The 19,780-nt window shown below is 40.4% G+C and overlaps 2 protein-coding genes across 8 annotated transcripts in view; one reads left to right on the top strand and one right to left on the bottom strand.

The window, feature by feature from the left end:
- The window catches only part of svilb (supervillin b), a 50,077-nt gene extending 43,815 nt beyond the window's left edge, over window positions 1–6,262 (top strand). For 5 of the 6 annotated variants that reach the window (XM_052548192.1, XM_052548189.1, XM_052548191.1 and 2 more), the window contains 7 exons: window positions 472–679; window positions 900–1,033; window positions 1,529–1,684; window positions 1,780–1,923; window positions 2,085–2,206; window positions 2,552–2,707; window positions 5,436–6,262. In XM_052548192.1, the coding sequence (XP_052404152.1) occupies window positions 472–679; window positions 900–1,033; window positions 1,529–1,684; window positions 1,780–1,923; window positions 2,085–2,206; window positions 2,552–2,707; window positions 5,436–5,522 (1,007 nt within the window). In that variant the 3' untranslated portion in view covers window positions 5,523–6,262. Of the gene's footprint in view, window positions 1–471; window positions 680–899; window positions 1,034–1,528; window positions 1,685–1,779; window positions 1,924–2,084; window positions 2,207–2,551; window positions 2,708–4,052; window positions 4,079–5,435 lie in introns of all 6 variants that reach the window. The other variant, XM_052548188.1, reaches the window with a different exon arrangement.
- A 12,907-nt stretch (window positions 6,263–19,169) lies between these two features.
- The window catches only part of LOC127951092 (natural killer cell receptor 2B4), a 57,335-nt gene continuing 56,724 nt past the window's right edge, over window positions 19,170–19,780 (bottom strand). For both annotated transcript variants that reach the window (XM_052548744.1, XM_052548745.1), the window contains exon 7: window positions 19,170–19,571. In XM_052548744.1, coding sequence (XP_052404704.1) covers window positions 19,407–19,571 — 165 coding nt within the window. In that variant the 3' untranslated portion in view covers window positions 19,170–19,406. The remainder of the gene's footprint in view (window positions 19,572–19,780) is intronic.

Below are 19,780 nucleotides of genomic sequence, written 5' to 3'. Positions count from 1 at the left end.
TTAAGTTACTGCCTACTATATTTGAAAGCAAGCTTAGTATGCATTAAATCTACTATTCATAATATGTGCATAGTATGTTGGTAATAAGATTATCAACATTTGACAAAATTTGCTAATTTAACAAGAGCTCATAGTGTTACACACTGTGTCCCACAATGCATTTGAACTTTCATTGCCTTAGGTCACTTGGGACCCAGAAGCATTTTTTTCTCTATTATCATTCATTAAAATGTTTTTACAAATTGTTTAAAAAAAAAAAATTTAACACACAAAAACACATAATTTAACACTTTTTTTTTTAATACATAATTTATGTGTAATGGGCGCATGTGAGAACAGTATAGTAACACATTATTGTTTGACACATTTAGTCATCCGGATAGTTTTAAGTACATATATTAAATTAGTGTACTGTGCACGAAGCTGTATACCAGTGTATTAATATTTGACTGTTTGTAATCTGTGTTTCAGGTGAATGGCGTCTGTACTGTGTGCGTGGTGAGGTTCCTGTAGAGGGCCATCTGCTGGAGGTGGCATGTCACTGCAGCAGTCTGCGATCACGCACATCAATGGTCCTTCTGAACATCAACAAAGCCCTCATCTACCTGTGGCACGGCTGCAAAACTCAAACAGACACACGCCATGTCGCTCGAACCGCCACAGAGAAGATCAAAGAACAGTGAGTCATTTATGCATTTTATTTATTTTTTAATACATTTATTTTTTATATAGCTCCGTTTCCTTGTGATTTACTTCTGCTTATTTATACTTGGTGCTATAAAACTGATTTCAGAGCATACGCTAGCATTCAAAAGCTTGGGGGTCAGAAAGATAAAAAAAAAAAAAAAAACATTTTGCCCAAAAATGTTATGATTGAAATCTGTATTTGTGTTTCCTAGACGTCCACTGGAGGCGGGACTTCACAGCAGCTGCAATGTGACCATTCATGAATGTGAGGAAGGTGGCGAGCCAGTGGAATTCTGGGAAGCGTTAGGCAGGAAGGACCGCAAGGCATACGACTGCATGCTTCAAGGTACAACACACCAGAGGAGAGTGGGACTGCATGATTTTGGAAGTTTTGCTGATATCACGGACAATAATGCACGCCAATGCATGGGGGGGGGTCTGCTACTTAATAAAATAATTGTAAATAATAAGTCATGAGATTAACAAATCAATTATGGGAAAAATTAAAATTAACAATCAAAATGTAAGTTTTTGTTTTAGTATGACAAACATGACGCATCATTTTCACCATTTATTCTCAGAATGTTTTCCATAATTTTAACTTGTCTTTTAATTTCAGATTTTAATGTTTTCAAATTTATCTCACAATTCTGACTGGTTATGAAATTATGATTAACTAAAGCATGTTTTTTTTAAGTGGTGGAAATGGATCTATGGCTTGAGAACATATGTGATCCCAAGAATTCATAAACTCTTATTAGTTAGACTCTTTCAGTCTTTTTTCCTCTGCGTCATCTGACTTTTTTACTGTTTTTATTTCAATATTTCTCACTTTTTTCAGACCCTGGCAAGTTCAACTTCACGCCGCGTCTGTTCCAGCTCAGTAGTTCTTCGGGTGAGTTTGTGGCGCAGGAGTTCTTCAACCCATCCAGAGCCACAGAGCTTGTTTGCTCCCTGCCGTTCCTGCAGGAGGATCTGTACTCTGCCCCTCAGCCAGGTAAAAAGAAATGACACGCATGAACTCTTTCTCCCAGGCGGGAAACAATGAGTAAGTAATGATGCATGTTTTTCTCCCCGTCTGTCCATTTCTAGCTCTGTTCCTTGTGGATAACTTTCATGAAGTTTACCTGTGGCAGGGCTGGTGGCCGCAGGATACTGAGTGTACCGGTTCTGCCCGCATCCGCTGGGACGCAGACAGGAAGTGCGCTATGGAAACAGTGTTGCAGTACTGCAGAGGTGATTGACAGCCTTATTGGCCAATCATCATTTAGTTCTGTCAGCTAACTGTAAATGTGCATCTGAACCAGCAGCTTGTAATGTTGTATGCTGCTTCACACACAGTTTATGTCTACATATGCTGTGAATATAGATTACTGATGCCTCTCTTTGTCTAGCAGAAAAGAACGAGAAGAAGCCTCAGAAGTCATACTTGATCCATGCTGGATTGGAGCCTCTGACCTTCACAAACATGTTCCCCAGCTGGGAGCACAGAGAGGACATTGCTGAAATCACAGAGAGGGTGAGATGCTCAACATGTGTTGTATTTTTGTCAGTGAACGAAACTTGAAAATCAGAAAGCAAATTTTCGGTTTAGACAAATCAGAAATCAATGACTGAAACAGTGATGTTAAATGAGTGTTTAAAGGGATAGTTCACCCAAAAACTTTAAACTTCATCATTTACTCACCCTCAAGTTGTTCCAAACCAAAGAGTTGACAGTCACCATTGACTTCTATAGTATTGTTTTCCATACTGTGCAAGTCAGTGGCTGCCAAGTTTTTCAAATTTCAAAGGTTTTACTCTGTGTTAAAATGAAGTGTGTGTGTGTGTGTGTGTGTGTGTGTGTGTGTGTGTGTGTGTGCAGGAGGCAGAAGTGTGTAACCAGATCATTCTGGTGGAGGATGTCCTGGCTCAACTGTGTCAGAGCACTTATCCTCTAGCAACACTGCAAACCCGTCCCCTTCCCCACGGCGTCGACCCGCTGAGGCTCGAGATGTACCTGACCGACGAGGACTTTGAGGTAACGCCATACACTTCTATGAGAGAGATCACCTGTGCATCTTGGGATCGGTGTAAAAATCGTAAACCGATGCAAAAGTATTCACATCCCTGAATAATCTATTCACATTTTTTATTGTTTAGAAGATGGGAAACAATCTTTAATTTAAAGAATTTAAATCATTAAGAATTCAAATCTTATGAGAAATGTAGATTTATGTGGAAAAACAAAATAACCAATAATGCACCCCCCACCCCTCCCAAAAAAAAAACATTTGATTCTGTTAAAGGGACACGAAGTAGGAATTACTCCCATCTAGTGGTGAAATTGTATTTTGCATTCAAACTAATTTTGCTCTCCAGCGCCTCGCTTTTTCAAATGCGCGTTGCATCTACGGTAGGCGATATGTACCAAAAAGCTTTGACGGGATGTCTTCTAATAGCACTTCGTCGAGTTTTCCTTCAGGTGAACAGGTGTGTTATTTCAAACAAACTGCAACATGACAACTAACAAACGAATGTTACAGTATGAATTACTGACTGTGGAAAACATTAAATATTGTAATTAGTAGTTATGTCTTCTTTATTCGTTATATTTTCTGAATAATGTGCATTGTTAGATATAAAAAAAATATTGTAATATAGATTGTAACACTGACTTACCTGTCTAGAAGAAAACTGGCCACTTCAGCGTCTCTTTTGAAATCTTTATCCAGCATTAGCTCTTTCCACCTAGAAAAAGCTTCCCCGACATTAACTCTTGTTTTCTGTAATCTACGGTCACGTTTCCTTTTACGTTCTATTTTTGACTGTTTTGGCGACGATGTTTTCTTCTCCTGTGGCGCGGCATATGTATGGTCCATAATAAGAATGCAATCCAGACTTTTAAACTTGCCGGTGCAGTTTCAAGCGCCTCTCACTGCTCTGCACCTGCGTTTCTGGCTCTGACCGAAAACGCATTGTGGAAACGCGTTGGCTTAGTACTTTTTGTCCCTCTCTGCTATTATAGTTTTGCAAGATGGCGGAACTACATGGAAGCCTCCGTCAACCTACCCGTCCCATGTATATAAAGATAATAAATTCTTCATTTACGAGGATTAGTTTAAACATTGGCATAGGTATTTGTACACCATTGAGGGCATATTTATGAATAAAAATATTGATTTTAGATAATAAAATACCTAAAAAGTTACTTATTGTCCCTTTTAAGCAAGTTTTTACAACAGTTTATTACATTTCCATTTTTTTTATCTTTTAAATTTAAATTGCCAAATACAAGTGGTTAAGCAGATGCTCATCCTATTAATGGTTTCTTCAAGTATGACATGACTAGATACTAAATGAAATGAAATGTTTTGCTGTTTTAGGCGGGGGTGTAGGGAATTCTGAGTGGGTGAGTATCTCTGATATGGACTGGGGAAGATACAGTATGTTTCTGTGGCACTGTTTACTGACAGCCTCACTTTGATGCTTCATTTTTCTCCCTGTTTCTCGCACCCTTTGGATTTCTCTTGTCTAGTTGAATCTTTGAGAACTTTTTGAACAAATCACACAAGCACCCATGCATGCACAGAGCACACACTGTGTGAACAGATTTTATCCAAGATTTGCAAGATTTTTTTCCAGCAATTCAATTTCTGAGAATGGTATACTGAAAGCACAGTGTCCAAACTAGGCATGGTGATAATCATGTAATAAATTATATATTTTCCACATAAATGTCACACAGATAGCGACATTTTCACTGAGATTTGGCCATTTAAAGAGACCAAGACCAATGCACATTAAACCGCCAACTTAAGTCGGTTCATTTGTTTTTGTTTTCAGTCCAACAAGACTTCATTTTGTCCACACTTTGTTTTATTGAAACCTTTTTGTGGTCTTAATTTAGCCGATCACAGTCAATGTGCATGTAAATTCAACAATTGTTGGCAAACCAGTGGTCCTGTCCCAAATTCAGACCATTGGTTGAATAGATTGTTCAATCCCTGATTGGCTTGCTTAAAGTTGTCTCTGCACATTGTAATAGGATTTTTAACACAATGTGCATCCTTTACAATCTAGTTTCCAGCACAAGCATCAAGGTTGTGTGGAGTAGCCCCGCCCACAGTCAATTCTGATTGGTCCAAAGTCTCTCTCCTGTTATCTGTACAGTATTTGTAAATCTTTTGCAATTTCACTGAGGTTTAAACCCAGTGTGCCTAGCTAAGACACAGTGTTACTGTAACCCTTCTCTCCTCACTTTTCTGCAAATTTAAGATTGTTTGTGCGAATATACACTTCCATTCAAAAGATTGGGTTCAGTAAGGTTTAGTTTATGTATTTGTTTATTATTTTTAAGAAATTAATGCTTTAATTCAGCAAGGATCAATTAAATTGACCAAACATGAAAAGCAAAGAAAGTAACAAAATATTTCCACATATATATATATATATATATATATATATATAATTTTTTTTTTTTTTTTAAACCTTTCTATTCATCACTGATGACTGGAGTATTGATGCTGAAAATTCAGCTTTGCATCACAAGAATGAATTACATTTTAAAATATATAACAGATATTTTCAATTTTAATGTCTCACAATATTACTTATTTTGGTGTTTTTGATCAAAAACACCCTTGGTGAGCATAACGTGTTTTAAAAACATAAAATCTTACCAACCCCAACAACCTAATGTATGTGTGTATTTATGTGCCTGTGTGTTTCTCTCTTTTCCCTCACTACAATATTCTCTGTGTTCTCAGCGAGTGTTAGACATGAAGAGAGAAGAGTTTGACACTCTGCCTGGGTGGAAGCAAGTGAACCTAAAAAAAGCCAAAGGACTCTTTTAGAAGCCTGACTAAAGTCATCACGGTGACAGATTTAGCACTGTCCATTTCCTTAATGGTTCTGCGCTCACCTCAGCATTTAGACCTCTCTCGGTGAGGAGAAGTGGTTGTGCACTGAGAACAGTGTAAACGGTCAGGTCAAAGGTCACTTTAGGATCTACAGATTCACCTGCTGTGGCATCTGCTTTTGATGTGTTTCTGAAGTCTGTGGAGGTGATGTCTGTGTGACGATCTGTGGTCTGTATTTGAGTATGTTCATGTAACATTTAAAACAAGTTCATGATATGAATCGACTCACCTTCCCATTTGGTACGATCTGCAATGGGTTTTTATTGTGGTGTGTGTTAATGTTTGAGAAGTCTGCTGAATAATTGGAAATTGTATAAACTTTGTAGCAAAAGATGAAAATCCTGTGTGATCGCTCTAAATGTTGTCATGTGTCTTAGAATGTTCCTTTATGATTCGAGAGGAGCTGACATGTTCTTTGTGTGTGGTATTCTCGTGTGAATGGCTGTTGTGATGGTGCCGGTCTCTTTTTCTTCAGGTGTGAGGGACATCATGTTGGTTTGTATTTGGACAGCATGGAATAACGGATGAGAGAAAGAAAAGATATTAATTTAAATGTACAGTATAGTGCCTTGCTTCTGTGTACAGTTTCTATACCAAACACACACTAGTCTGCATTTCAGAGACTTTCTTTGTGATAAAAGAAATAAATAGTGAATAAAGCATATTAAAAATCATTTTTTGTCTAAGTTTTGTATAACTTACTGATTCATGAAACACAAAACTGACTACACAGCTATGCTAGAGGTAAATGATTCTGAAATGTAATCATTTCAAATAAATGAAGGCTTTGTGAGCAGAATCTTATTGTTTAGAAATGTTGACTTGAGTCTATGTATAACACATCACATCTAGTTTTTTTGGTTATGATTAAAATGTCAGGTCCAACAATGTGTAGGGTTTTTTTTAACCAGATGTATTTGCATTGGCCAATGGAAACCTCCGTGAACACACTTGACCAAAAATCAAGGGGGATGAATTTTAGTTAAAAAGTGTATTTATAAATACTGGTCACAATTATTGGCTTATTTTTGTATAAATATTTCATCTAGCTTCTTAAGGAATTTGAGGTGATTTAAACTACATGCATTATAATAAATAAAAAAAGAAGAGTAAATGGATTGTATAGTCGTCATCCGACTTAAAAGCAAACAAACATACAATCTTTTTACATCAGAAACCAGACTTCTGTACTGTAGATTAATCTTTATTTGAATTCAGTGCACGACTTGCCAGTCAAGAAGAGAACATGGACAAGAGTCTTTGCTCAGAGTTCAAGATTTCAAGCAAAAATAATTCCTTCTGGTAATTGAATTCATAATTCATATTTATTCATTTATTAATTCTTGGTTAATTTAATGCATTCACAATAATATACGGTAATATTATGTAACTAAAATAAGCCCTTGAAGATATATTTGTTAATCTAAAATAATGAATAAATGCTCTTCCTGGTTTCAGGTGTACTGTTGGCCACTCAGAAGGGCATCAGGTTGAAATCTCAGAAAAACAGTCTTTGTTATTATCAGGGTTTTCGAAAATAAATTTTAGTCTTTGTCCTTTCTCTGCAATACCCATGACTGATTTCCTCAAAACTTCCCATAACCTCAGATGCTTCTCAAAGATGTTGGTATTCTTGTTCTATTTCGTAATTCTGCTAATATCCTTTTTTGATTTACACACAACACTGATGTCTGCGTATTTATTCCCAGAAAAACACTGAGTTTGGTGTGAATGTGGATGCACTGCCTGTTTGTCTTTTTTGGGGTAAGCAAAATAATCTTGTTTTCTGTCTGAAATAAGATTACTTTTCTTATCCCACTAACAAATTATTTTGCTTGTTTCAAGCAAAAACAAATGTAATTTTGACACTTTTTCTGAAAAGCAATTTTTTTTTTTTTGCTTAAAGCATTTTTTGTTTTATTTTTAAGCTATGCGGTAGAATTTTCTGAACTCATTTTCATATAGATCTGTGTGTGACTGAAAAAATATTTCAATTAAGTTTTCTTAAAAAATTGTTTAATAAAACCGTTTACGAACAGTAGCTTGAAAAAACATACTGTATTTTCCGGACTATTAGTCACACTTTTTTTCATAGTTTGGCTGGTCATGCGACTTATAGTCAGGTGCGACTTATTTATCAAGATTAATCTGACATGAACCGAGAGAAGTGAACCAAGAGAAAACATTACCGTCTACAGCCGCGAGAGGGCGCTCTATGCTGCTCAGTGCTTCTGTAGTTTACCACTGAAGACATAGAGCGCCCTCTCGCGGCTGGAGATGGTAATGTTTTCTTCATGTCTAACACTCGCTGAGAACACAGAGAATATTGTAATGAGGGAAAAGAGAAACACTCAGGCACACAAATACACACACATACTTAGGCTCAAAATGTTCGGGTTGGACTGATGTGACTTATACTTAGGTGCGACTTATAGTCCGAAAAATACGGTAGCCATTAGTTCATAAACATTACAGTCAAACTATGTCACAGACGCACTGCAGCTGAACAAAATGTGGCAAACACACCGGATGGATGGGTGGAAGGAAGGAAGGAACTTGGCCCATTTGTTCCTTTTGCTTTTCTCTCTGAGAATCTATTGCACCAGAGTTTGAAGGAGAGCTGTCTCTTATCTCATCTTGTAACGACAGATAAAAGAGGAGGAAGCAATTGCAGGCGACCAGATGTAGTTTATTGAGAAAGAGAGTCCAGGATGTTGGCAATGGCAAAGAAGGTCTACGGTGGCGTGAGAAGAGCTGGGGGGTGAAGTCGGCGGTGCAGGTGAAGGTGGTCAATGGTTGAAACCAGGAACAGACCGGAACACTGACACGAGGACGACAACACTTAATCCACTCCAGCACACGAACACGGAAGACGGTAATCCAACTAGGACACGAAGACATGAGAGAGGATCTGACAACAGAGAGAGAGCGAGGTGAGTATAAGTAGCTGAGGTGTGATGAAGATCAGCTGGAGCGAGACAATCAACACCCAGGTGATGACAATCAACTAAACGAGCACATGGAGACAACGTAAGTACAAAAACAATCACAAAACATGACACGGAGGAAACACTGGATTTCCTACCGTGACAGTACCCTCTCCCCTAGGACGTCACCTGACGTTCCCAGCCTGCTTTACCTGTAGATTGTAATCATCTATAAGGTGGTGATCCAATATGTCCCGAGCAGGAACCCAGCTTCTCTCCTCCGGACCGTAACCTTCCCAATCCACCAAGTACTGAAAACCGCGTCCCCTCCGTCTAGAGTCCAGAATACGATTAACCGAATAGGTGGTCTCCCCATTAACGAGACGAGGCGGGGGGGGGGGGAACCGGAGCAGGCGGATTAAGACGGGAAGAAATCACCGATTTAATTTTGGACACGTGGAACACGGGATGAATCCTCCTGTACGCCGGAGGAAGGCTAAGACGCACGGTTACCGGATTAATAATCTTGGTAATAGAAAACGGGCCAATAAATTTGGGAGCAAGTTTGTTAGAAACGGAACGCATAGGAATATTCTGGGTAGAAAGCCACACTCTTTGACCGACGACGTAACGGGGAGGCTTCGACCGGTGGCGATCGGCCTTAGCCTTGGTGCGCGCCCTAGCCTGGAGGAGAGCTCTGCGAGCTCTGGTCCAGGTTCGGTGACACCTCTGGACTAGTGCGTGTGCGGAGGGGACCGAAACCTCGGATTCCGTACTGACAAAATTAGGTGGTTGGTACCCTAAACTACACTTAAATGGAGACATGCCCGTAGATGACACTGGCAAAGAATTGTGTGCGTACTCCACAACTGAGAGTTGCTGACACCAGGACGAAGGATTATTGGAAACCAAACATCGCAAAACCCTCTCGACATCCTGATTGGCTCGTTCGGTTTGACCATTGCTCTGGGGATGGAACCCGGAAGAAAGACTAACAGTCGCTCCTAACAATTTAAAAAATTCTCGCCAAAATTTGGACACAAATTGGGGACCCCTGTCAGAAACCACGTCTGTCGGGAGGCCATGTATGCGGAAGATGTGGTCAATGACTGCTACCGCTGTTTCCTTGGCTGAAGGTAATTTGGGCAAGGGAATAAAATGAGTCGCCTTCGAGAACCGGTCCACTACGGTTAAAATCACTGTATTGCCTCTAGAGGGCGGGAGGGCGGTGATAAAATCTAGCGAAATGTGGGACCAGGGTCTTGAAGGGACAGACAGTGGTAAGAGTAACCCCTCTGGAGGTCGATTGGAAGTCTTACCAATAGCGCAAACTGAACAAGCCAAGACGAAATCGTGGACGTCACGAGCCATACCAGGCCACCAAAATCGTTGCTTGACTAGAAATCTAGTTCTACTAACCCCTGGGTGACAAGCAACACTGGAACAATGACCCCACTGGAGAACGTCTGACCGTAACCCCTCCGGCACAAACAATCGGTTCGGTGGGCAACGAGCCGGGGGCGTTACCCCTTCTAAGGCGGTCAACACCTTCGATTCGACCTCCCATCTGAGCGCGGAGATAATGATGGTCCCCGGTAAAATGGGCTCGGGAGTAGCAGTACGATCGGAACGCTCAAAAAGACGGGATAAAGCATCGGGTTTGATGTTTTTGGAACCCGGCCGGTAAGAAAGTGCAAAATCGAAACGACCGAAAAACAATGCCCACCGAGCCTGCCTGGAGTTAAGTCTTTTGGCGGTTCTAATGTATTCGAGATTCTTATGGTCCGTCCATACAATGAAAGGTACACCCGACCCCTCAAGCCAGTGACGCCATTCTTCCAGTGCAAGTTTGACTGCCAACAACTCTCGATTGCCAATGTCATAATTAACTTCTGCAGGAGATAAACGGTGAGAATAATACGCGCACGGATGCACCTTTCCGTCTGAGGATGCGCGTTGGGATAACACTGCTCCTACCCCCACCTCTGACGCGTCGACCTCCACTATGAATTGACGTGAGCGATCAGGGGTGACGAGAATGGGAGCTGAAACAAAGCAGCTTTTCAGTTTGGCAAACGCAGCCTCAGCTGCGTCTGACCACCTGAACGTCAAACTAGGGGAGGTCAAGGCGGTCAGAGGAGCGGCTAGTTGGCTGAAATTGCGAATGAAACGCCGGTAAAAATTGGCGAACCCCAGAAATCTCTGCAGGGCCTTGCGAGACTCTGGGGATGGCCAATTTACCACAGCCTTAACCTTCTCAGGATCCATGCGAACACCCTCAGTCGAAATGATGTGTCCTAGAAAAGAAACAGACTGTGCATGAAAAACGCATTTCTCCGCCTTGACAAACAATCCATTCTCTAGCAACCGCAGAAGCACTCGTCGTACGTGTTGCACGTGTTCCTGGAGAGACGAAGAAAAAATCAATATGTCATCCAGGTAAACATATATGAACAGATCGACCATGTCTCGCAACACGTCATTAACGAGTGCTTGAAAGACTGCCGGCGAGTTGGTTAGCCCGAACGGCATAACGCAGTACTCAAAATGGCCTCTAGGGGTGTAAAGGCAGTCTTCCACTCATCCCCCTCCCTGATGCGGACCAAATGATAAGCATTACGTAAGTCCAATTTAGTGAAAACGGACGCTCCCTGCAACCTCTCAAAAGCTGAAGACATAAGCGGTAAAGGATAGGTATTCTTTACCGTTATGTTGTTCAGCCCTCGGTAGTCAATGCAAGGTCGCAAGGATCCGTCCTTCTTTCCCACAAAAAAGAACCCCGCCCCCGCTGGAGAAGAAGAAGGGCGGATAAACCCCGTTGCTAGAGAACTGGATATATATTTCTCCATGGCCGCCGTCTCTGGAATAGACAAAGAATATAACTTGCCCTTAGGCGGAGAAGTACCTGGCAATAACTCTATCGCACAGTCATAGGGACGATGAGGAGGAAGAGAATCAGCACGAGACTTACTGAACACCTCCTTCAGGTCGTGGTACTCCGCGGGCACGCTAGCCAAATCCACTGCTTCCCCCTGAAACACAGACTCAGAAACATTAACACCAGCAGACAAAAGACAAGACAAATGACATTCCTCGCTCCAGCTAACCACAGATCCAAGGCGCCAATTGATCCTGGGGTTGTGTTTCTGAAGCCAGGTGTGACCGAGAACGATGGGGGATTGAGGTGAGTCCGTGATGTAAAATGATATCTCCTCAGTATGGTTGCCAGATGTGGTGAGGGAAACAGGTAAGGTGGTCTGAGTGATGACTGGTAGTCTGTGTCCGTTGAGAGCAAAGGGTGCAATGGGGTGTTTGAGGGAGGTGAGAGGAATGTTAAGCTTACAAGCGAACTTGAAGTCCATGAAATTACCCTCTGCCCCAGAATCCAACAAGGCGTGATGCTCGAGTGCGTGGGTGGACCACCGTAGACTCACCGGAAGGAGTGTCGATGTAGATGAGGTCTTCCTGGCAGAGATCCCACCCGATAGTAGCCTCCGTTTTACTATCGGGCTTGGTCTTTTACCGGACAACGCTGGATGTGATGTTCTTGACTGCCGCAGTATAAACATAGTCCCAGGGATCTCCGCCTGATCCTCTCCTCCCGGGAGAGCCGAGCTCGCCCCACCTGCATGGGTTCAAGATCTCCCGGTGGGCTGACCGCAACATCTGAGCGCTGATACTGAGCCTCCGGTCTGTTCGCGAGAACTGTTCTCCCCCTCCGTCTGGCGGCTTGATCGAGTCGATTGTCAACTCTGATGGTGAGGTCAATCAGACTATTGAGAGAAGTGGGGAGCTCGACGGCGCGGATCTCCTGTTGGATGCGGTCAGCCAACCCATGCAGGAAGTGATCCCACTGCGCCTCTTCGTTCCACTTACACTCCGCCGCCAGGGTGCGGAACTCAATCGAGTAATCGGAAACGGACCTTTCCCCCTGACGTAGGTCCGTGAGAAGGCGAGCCGCTTCCCTCCCGGCGACGGAGCGGTCGAAGACCCGTCTCATCTCTTCCGAAAGGGCGTGGAACGAGGCACAGCAGCTGTCTTGGTTCTCCCACACCGCCGTCCCCCAGAGGGCAGCCCTTCCCGTAAGTAGTGATAAGACGAATGCCACCTTCATCTCCTCGGTGTAGAACGTGCGGGGCTGCATGGCGAAGTGCAGAGAACAATGAGACAGAAATGATCGACAGAACTCTGGCTCACCCGCATATTTCTCCGGGATGGGGAGGCGTGGTTCGGGCTGGGAAATCCCCCCGGAGACGATCGGCGGTGTGGGTGGCGTGGGAGGCGCAGCGGGTGACGGTTGTTGTTGGTGTTGCGTCTGGAGAGCGAGCTCGGACACCTTCGTCACCATTGCTTGGAAGGCTCGACCCATCTCATCTATCGCCTTGTCTTGGCGATCCATACGACCCACAGCTCGTTGCAGAAATTCTTCCAGATGAGATGGGGAGCGGTCGCCTGCTGCTTCCATGATGGTCAGATCCTTCTGTAACGACAGATAAAAGAGGAGGAAGCAATTGCAGGCGATCAGATGTAGTTTATTGAGAAAGAGAGTCCAGAATGTTGGCAATGGCAAAGAAGGTCTACGGTGGCGTGAGAAGAGCTGGGGGGTGAAGTCGGCGGTGCAGGTGAAGGTGGTCAATGGTTGAAACCAGGAACAGACCGGAACACTGACACGAGGACGACAACACTTAATCCACTCCAGCACACGAACACGGAAGACGGTAATCCAACTAGGACACGAAGACATGAGAGAGGATCTGACAACAGAGAGAGAGCGAGGTGAGTATAAGTAGCTGAGGTGTGATGAAGATCAGCTGGAGCGAGACAATCAACACCCAGGTGATGACAATCAACTAAACGAGCACATGGAGACAACGTAAGTACAAAAACAATCACAAAACATGACACGGAGGAAACACTGGATTTCCTACCGTGACACATCTTTGAGATGTGTCTCCTTAAACTGTAAGTTTTCATTACCTTTAAAAATCAGTTTCAAAATCATTCTGGTGATGCACTGACTTCTAATGAGGAGAACGGCTGTCTGTTTCTTTCCAGATGTCTGTTTTGTAAGTTTGATGAGCGAGTATGAAAAGGACGGACTGATTTACAGCAGCAGCAAGCACACGTACCGCCTGATATCCACTGTGATTACGACCACGTCCCACTCATTTGTATCAACTGTACTGGCACCAAAGTCACGAAAAAACACAAAACTCCATACAAATCTTTTAGACCAGAGTTGTCAGAGCTGGACTGGGGCTAATATTTTGGCCCAAATCAAATCCATTTACCCTTTAATGTTTTTGCTGGAGATAGGGCCTTGAAATAAATTATTAATGAAGGACAGAACTGATAAACATCCTTGAATGCACTGCAGAAGCAGTTAACAGACATGATATTGCTCTTGACCGTAAAGAACTGATTTTGAGCTAGGATGCCATAGAGTAAATGTATTGCTATTAAATTGTCTTCATTTGCACACCCTCATTTTGTCCAAAGTTGTATGACTTTCTCTCTTCTGTGTGTGTGTGTGTGTGTGTGTGTGTGTGTGTGTAGGCTGCGTCATGAGGATTCTATTCTCAACCCAACAAGCTTTATTAGTAGTTTTGATTGATACATTTTCTCACGTTAATGCTAGTAATTAGTAATTAATTTTGTTAGCTTGGTTAGTTTCTCCCAAACAGTTAGTGTTTTTGTTTGTTGGCCTTGCCCCCTCTTGACGTTTTGACATCCTCCCATTCTTGTAAAATAAAGAAACTTTTGTTTTTGATATTGAGTTGATTGTTGGCCTTTGTTAATTGGGAATTGAACCTTGCTGCCTTCACACATCACCTTTTTATTCTGTTACTTGTTCCTCTAACCCTAGAATAACTGGGAACATAACACTGGTTTCTGCCAAGGGTAATTCTTTTTCCTTTTCTCAATTCCTGTCACCAGTGGAGTTTTGGTTCCCTGTCAGTGTGTCACCATGGCTTGCTTAGTTTCAACGATAATATTAGAACTGAACTGCTGGATCAGATTACTGACATCACTGAATCAATGATCAACTGACTTTAACTGAAAAATTTAGTTTATTATTGTCCTTGTCCATTATCCGCACACTGTTTTCTTGTTTAATACTGTAAAGCTGCTTTGACACAATCTGTATTGTATAAAGTGCTTTATAAATAAAGGTCTATTGCTTTGACTATACTGGGAGCTCCACCACTACATACAGTATTGTTCAAAATAATAGCAGTACAATGTGACTAACCAGAATAATCAAGGTTTTTCGTATATTTTTTTATTGTTACGTGGCAAACAAGTTACCAGTAGGTTCAGTAGATTCTCAGAAAACAAATGAGACCCAGCATTCATGATATGCACGCTCTTAAGGCTGTGCAATTGGACAATTAGTTGAATTAGTTGAAAGGGGTGTGTTAAAAAAAATAGCAGTGTGGCATTCAATCACTGAGGTCATCAATTTTGTGAAGAAACCGGTGTGAATCAGGTGGCCCCTATTTAAGGATGAAGCCAACACTTGTTGAACATGCATTTGAAAGCTGAGGAAAATGGGTCGTTCAAGACATTGTTCAGAAGAACAGCGTACTTTGATTAAAAAGTTGATTAGAGAGGGGAAAACCTATAAAGAGGTGCAAAAAATGATAGGCTGTTCAGCTAAAATGATCTCCAATGCCTTAAAATGGAGAGCAAAACCAGAGAGACGTGGAAGAAAACGGAAGACAACCATCAAAATGGATAGAAGAATAACCAGAATGGCAAAGGCTCAGCCAATGATCACCTCCAGGATGATCAAAGACAGTCTGGAGTTACCTGTAAGTACTGTGACAGTTAGAAGACGTCTGTGTGAAGCTAATCTATTTTCAAGAATCCCCCGCAAAGTCCCTCTGTTAAAAAAAAGGCATGTGCAGAAGAGGTTACAATTTGCCAAAGAACACATCAACTGGCCTAAAGAGAAATGGAGGAACATTTTGTGGACTGATGAGAGTAAAATTGTTCTTTTTGGGTCCAAGGGCCACAGGCAGTTTGTGAGACGACCCCCAAACTCTGAATTCAAGCCACAGTACACAGTGAAGACAGTGAAGCATGGAGGTGCAAGCATCATGATATGGGCATGTTTCTCCTACTATGGTGTTGGGCCTATTTATCGCATACCAGGGATCATGGATCAGTTTGCATATGTTAAAATACTTGAAGAGGTCATGTTGCCCTATGCTGAAGAGGACATGCCCTTGAAATGGTTGTTTCAACAAGACAATGACCCAAAACACACTAGTAAACGGGCAAAGTCTTGGTTCCAAACCAACAAAATGAATGTTATGGAGTGGCCAGCCCAATCTCCAGACCTTAATCCAATTGAGAACTTGTGGGGTGATATCAAAAATGCTGTTTCTGAAGCAAAACCAAGAAATGTGAATGAATTGTGGAATGTTGTTAAAGAATCATGGAGTGGAATAACAGCTGAGAGGTGCCACAAGTTGGTTGACTCCATGCCACACAGATGTCAAGCAGTTTTAAAAAACTGTGGTCATACAACTAAATATTAGTTTAGTGATTCACAGGATTGCTAAATCCCAGAAAAAAAAAATGTTTGTACAAAATAGTTTTGAGTTTGTACAGTCAAAGGTAGACACTGCTATTTTTTTAAACACACCCCTTTCAACTAATTACCCAATTGCACAGCCTTAAGAGCGTGCATATCATGAATGCTGGGTCTTGTTTGATTTCTGACAATCTACTGAACCTACTGGTAACTTGTTTGCCACGTAGCAATAAAAAATATACTAAAAACCTTGATTATTCTGGTTAGTCACATTGTACTGCTATTATTTTGAACAATACTGTATCTTTATCTGAAACACCTGACCAACAACTGAGGGGTTTTAAATATGTGGGTTGTAATGGTTAAAATTAATTTGTGTGCAATAGGAAATATTCATCAAAAGAGCACAAACATGTGCAATGCATAGCCTGATCATTAGTAAAGCGGTCCTGAAGAAAAGTGACAGCTGCTCATTGACCTGAACTGGTGTCTGACAAAACCACTACACTATCCAGTTTCCTTTATGACTGCAAACTTGGTCAGTAACCGCTACACCGCCACTACATCCATTACGCTCATTCATTCACCACTCACACACATTCCCTTTCACACATTCGCGTGTTTATTGTTTGCATGGTTTAATGGTTATTTTTGCTTTTTAAGATTATTGTTTGATAAGATGATTATTTTATTGTTTTAAGATTGTTTTATTTGTTTGCCTTTAAATATGAAATGAAAGATGTTTAATGCTTTCTTTTTATATGGTCAATGGTCAATCTGCCTGTGCTGGAAACTTGAAATTAGTGTGACGCAATTTCTGAATTGATCTAAAGTGTTGAACTGTGGTGTGTTATCGCTTGTCGGTTTTTTATTTTTCTTCTCATTATGGAATAAATCTTCTAATGTGAATAGTTTATTTTGATTAGTCTTATTGACTTAATATTTCTGACAGGTGGTTTCTTCATTTTGTTGTCCTGGGTTAATTTAAATTGTCAGGATGGTGCAGAAAATTCTTCAATCAAAAGTATAATGTGCAAGGACATGAACAAATGAATTGACATATGACTGGCTCCAGAGCAAGATGTCGAAGCACTTGTACATCACTGCACCATAGGCTCCACCCTCTGGTATTTGGTTGCTTAAAGCTGTGGTCACACTAGACATTTTCTTTTAAAGATATTTCTACATAAACTATAATACAGCAATGATGGAAAAATAAGTAATTTTCACTTTACTGCAATGCTTCGATCTGATTTAAAGATTTTTTTTCTTTTAATTCATCTAAGAGGCCACACGGATCTTCTGTGACCAAATTTTTATTTTGGAATTCAGCAAAATTGACATGATTATGTTTCCTGTGTCTTCTGAATTCAAATTCGTATGAATTGAGGTCTGTGTAACAAATAGTAGTGAGACAAGCACTTAAATGCTGACACGCCAGATGCAAGTCACATCAAAAAAATTATTATACCATGTACAATCACTGATGCTGTCGACACTGGTTAGGCCCTACAGTACACAGATGCCTGATCAGTTACTGACATACTCTTCATACATGAACTTCAGTTCAATAATATTAACTTCCCTTAGTCCAACGTGGTTTTGTACAGTACATTTTTTATTTAATATTTATAACTTTTTTTTCTTTTTTTTAGAGGGATGGGGGTAAATGGGCATATGACACTACCCTGCTACCCTTTGAGATACTTTCCAGGAAGTGGTTTTCAGTTGCCTGCAAAGGTGGTCTGAAATCTTTAACAGAGATCTATAGAAACTAAATGCATGAGATTTTGCACTAGTCTAAGCTTCACAGTACCTCCGCTCCCTACATGCAGTATGCAGTTTGCGTAGGGCACCAGCTCCCAGGGGGGGCACCATCCCAGATACTCAAAAACACGCCATTCCCCCATATGTGCTCGCAACCATTCACACCTATAGCTCGCACCTCATGTTTGCAGATGAATGCAAATGATCATAATTGATGGATGGATATCTATGCCTCTGAAAAGACATCAGCAATCCAGTGCAGAGAAAAGAAAATGATAGAAAGTAGTAATAATAATAATAATTAAAAAAAAACTGGCATAAAGTTGGCTTGACGTTGGAAGTTCAATATTCGCAAATTTAGGGACTGTCTCTAAAGTTTCATGCGATATTGCTATATACTTTTCTAACGTCAATAGCATTCGAGAATAACTTAACAGTCATAAAACAACTGTAAACTGTTAATCTAGGTGTCAACTATAATGCACAACTTTTACATATTTGTTTTATATTTCTAAAAATAAACTGTAAATCATATGAAAATTATCCTACTTCTAGTGTTAATTTGGGTGTCACTGTCAACTACAATGCACACCTTTTTTAAATATTTATTAAAATAAATTGTAAATCATTTGTAAAATGAAAGGTTAAAATGAAGCCTGTGCATCTGTTTCAGGCACATTCATAATCCTCATAATGAAACTTTTTTGACTGTTGACGTTAATAATGTGTTTTAAAGTCAGAAATAATTAATAATATACAAGGAAGTATTAAGATCATTTATTTATGTATGTATTTTTTGGGTTACAAAAAATCAGCCATCAATAGCCTTTAAAAAAATAAAAAATAATTTAAATAGACTTAAAGTGCATTCTACAGAAAACAGTGAGGCAATAATGATTGGGTAATAATACTGCTAAAATACATAATGCAGGCTAAAACAAAATAAACAATTTATGTAAAGTACATGTTATTACAAATACCTACAAAGGGTAATTGATGCTGTTACACCTACAGGACAATCAAATCCTTCTTTAAGCTACTGGCCAAACATTAAATTCAAATATTCACAAATATTCACAAGCTTTCATTTTTGGCCACCTTTTTGCTATAGATGACACAGCCCCTATCATTTCTTCAAAACGTGAATATCACAACCCTTAAAGAAATAATCCATGGTTTTATCATAGTAAATCTGTTTAATTTTCTTTTAAACTGTATTAATAAAGTCATAGCTATAGGTAACTTTCTATAGAGCTACAACTGTAATTTGCTAAATTATTTATTTACTTTTGTATTTAATTAAAGTTCTATTTTTACTAATATATATATATATATTTATTTCAGGAAGGGGGGCACATTTTTCACATATTTCAGGGCGGCCCTGAAGCCTCATGTACAATATTTTTACAATAAAAATACATTGCTGCTTTAAAAAAAGACAGAATTTACATATACAAATATCTGTAACACACCATGAATCAACTACAATGTGAGCACATTGCACATGGTAAATATGCTGCTCATTTACACTGGCCTTCCTGAACACATACTTTAAGTTTTATTATTTTCATTCATTCACTTTTATTCTGATTGTGGATGTGCAGATTCATAATCAGCTGGCGGGATACTGACCACAGCATAGACAGTGTTTTCAGCTTCAGTTTTGGGGGGGTTTGCTTGCTGCTGAATGGAACAGTAGATAGTGACTGGTGCATCTGACTTGCTCTTCTCTGAAAGTGATGAACTCTAAAATAAAGAACAACAAGATCAGTTGAAGGTCAAAAATCAATCCCAATTAATAATTTAAACAGGTTGCATTCGGGCAGGTTGTTTCCCAAACAATAAGCCACAAATGTAATAACTTTATCATTTGAATGTCATTCACTTATACTTGTCTTCACTTTTATTCCAAATGAAAACATTTAATTCAAACTAAGCATCAGTTTATTTGAAAT

Source organism: Carassius gibelio, chromosome B2, assembly GCF_023724105.1.
Source record: "Carassius gibelio isolate Cgi1373 ecotype wild population from Czech Republic chromosome B2, carGib1.2-hapl.c, whole genome shotgun sequence".
Classification (NCBI taxonomy): Eukaryota; Metazoa; Chordata; class Actinopteri; order Cypriniformes; family Cyprinidae; genus Carassius; species Carassius gibelio.
Note: the sequence above shows the minus strand (reverse complement) of the source record. Positions and strands in the feature narration are given on the sequence as shown.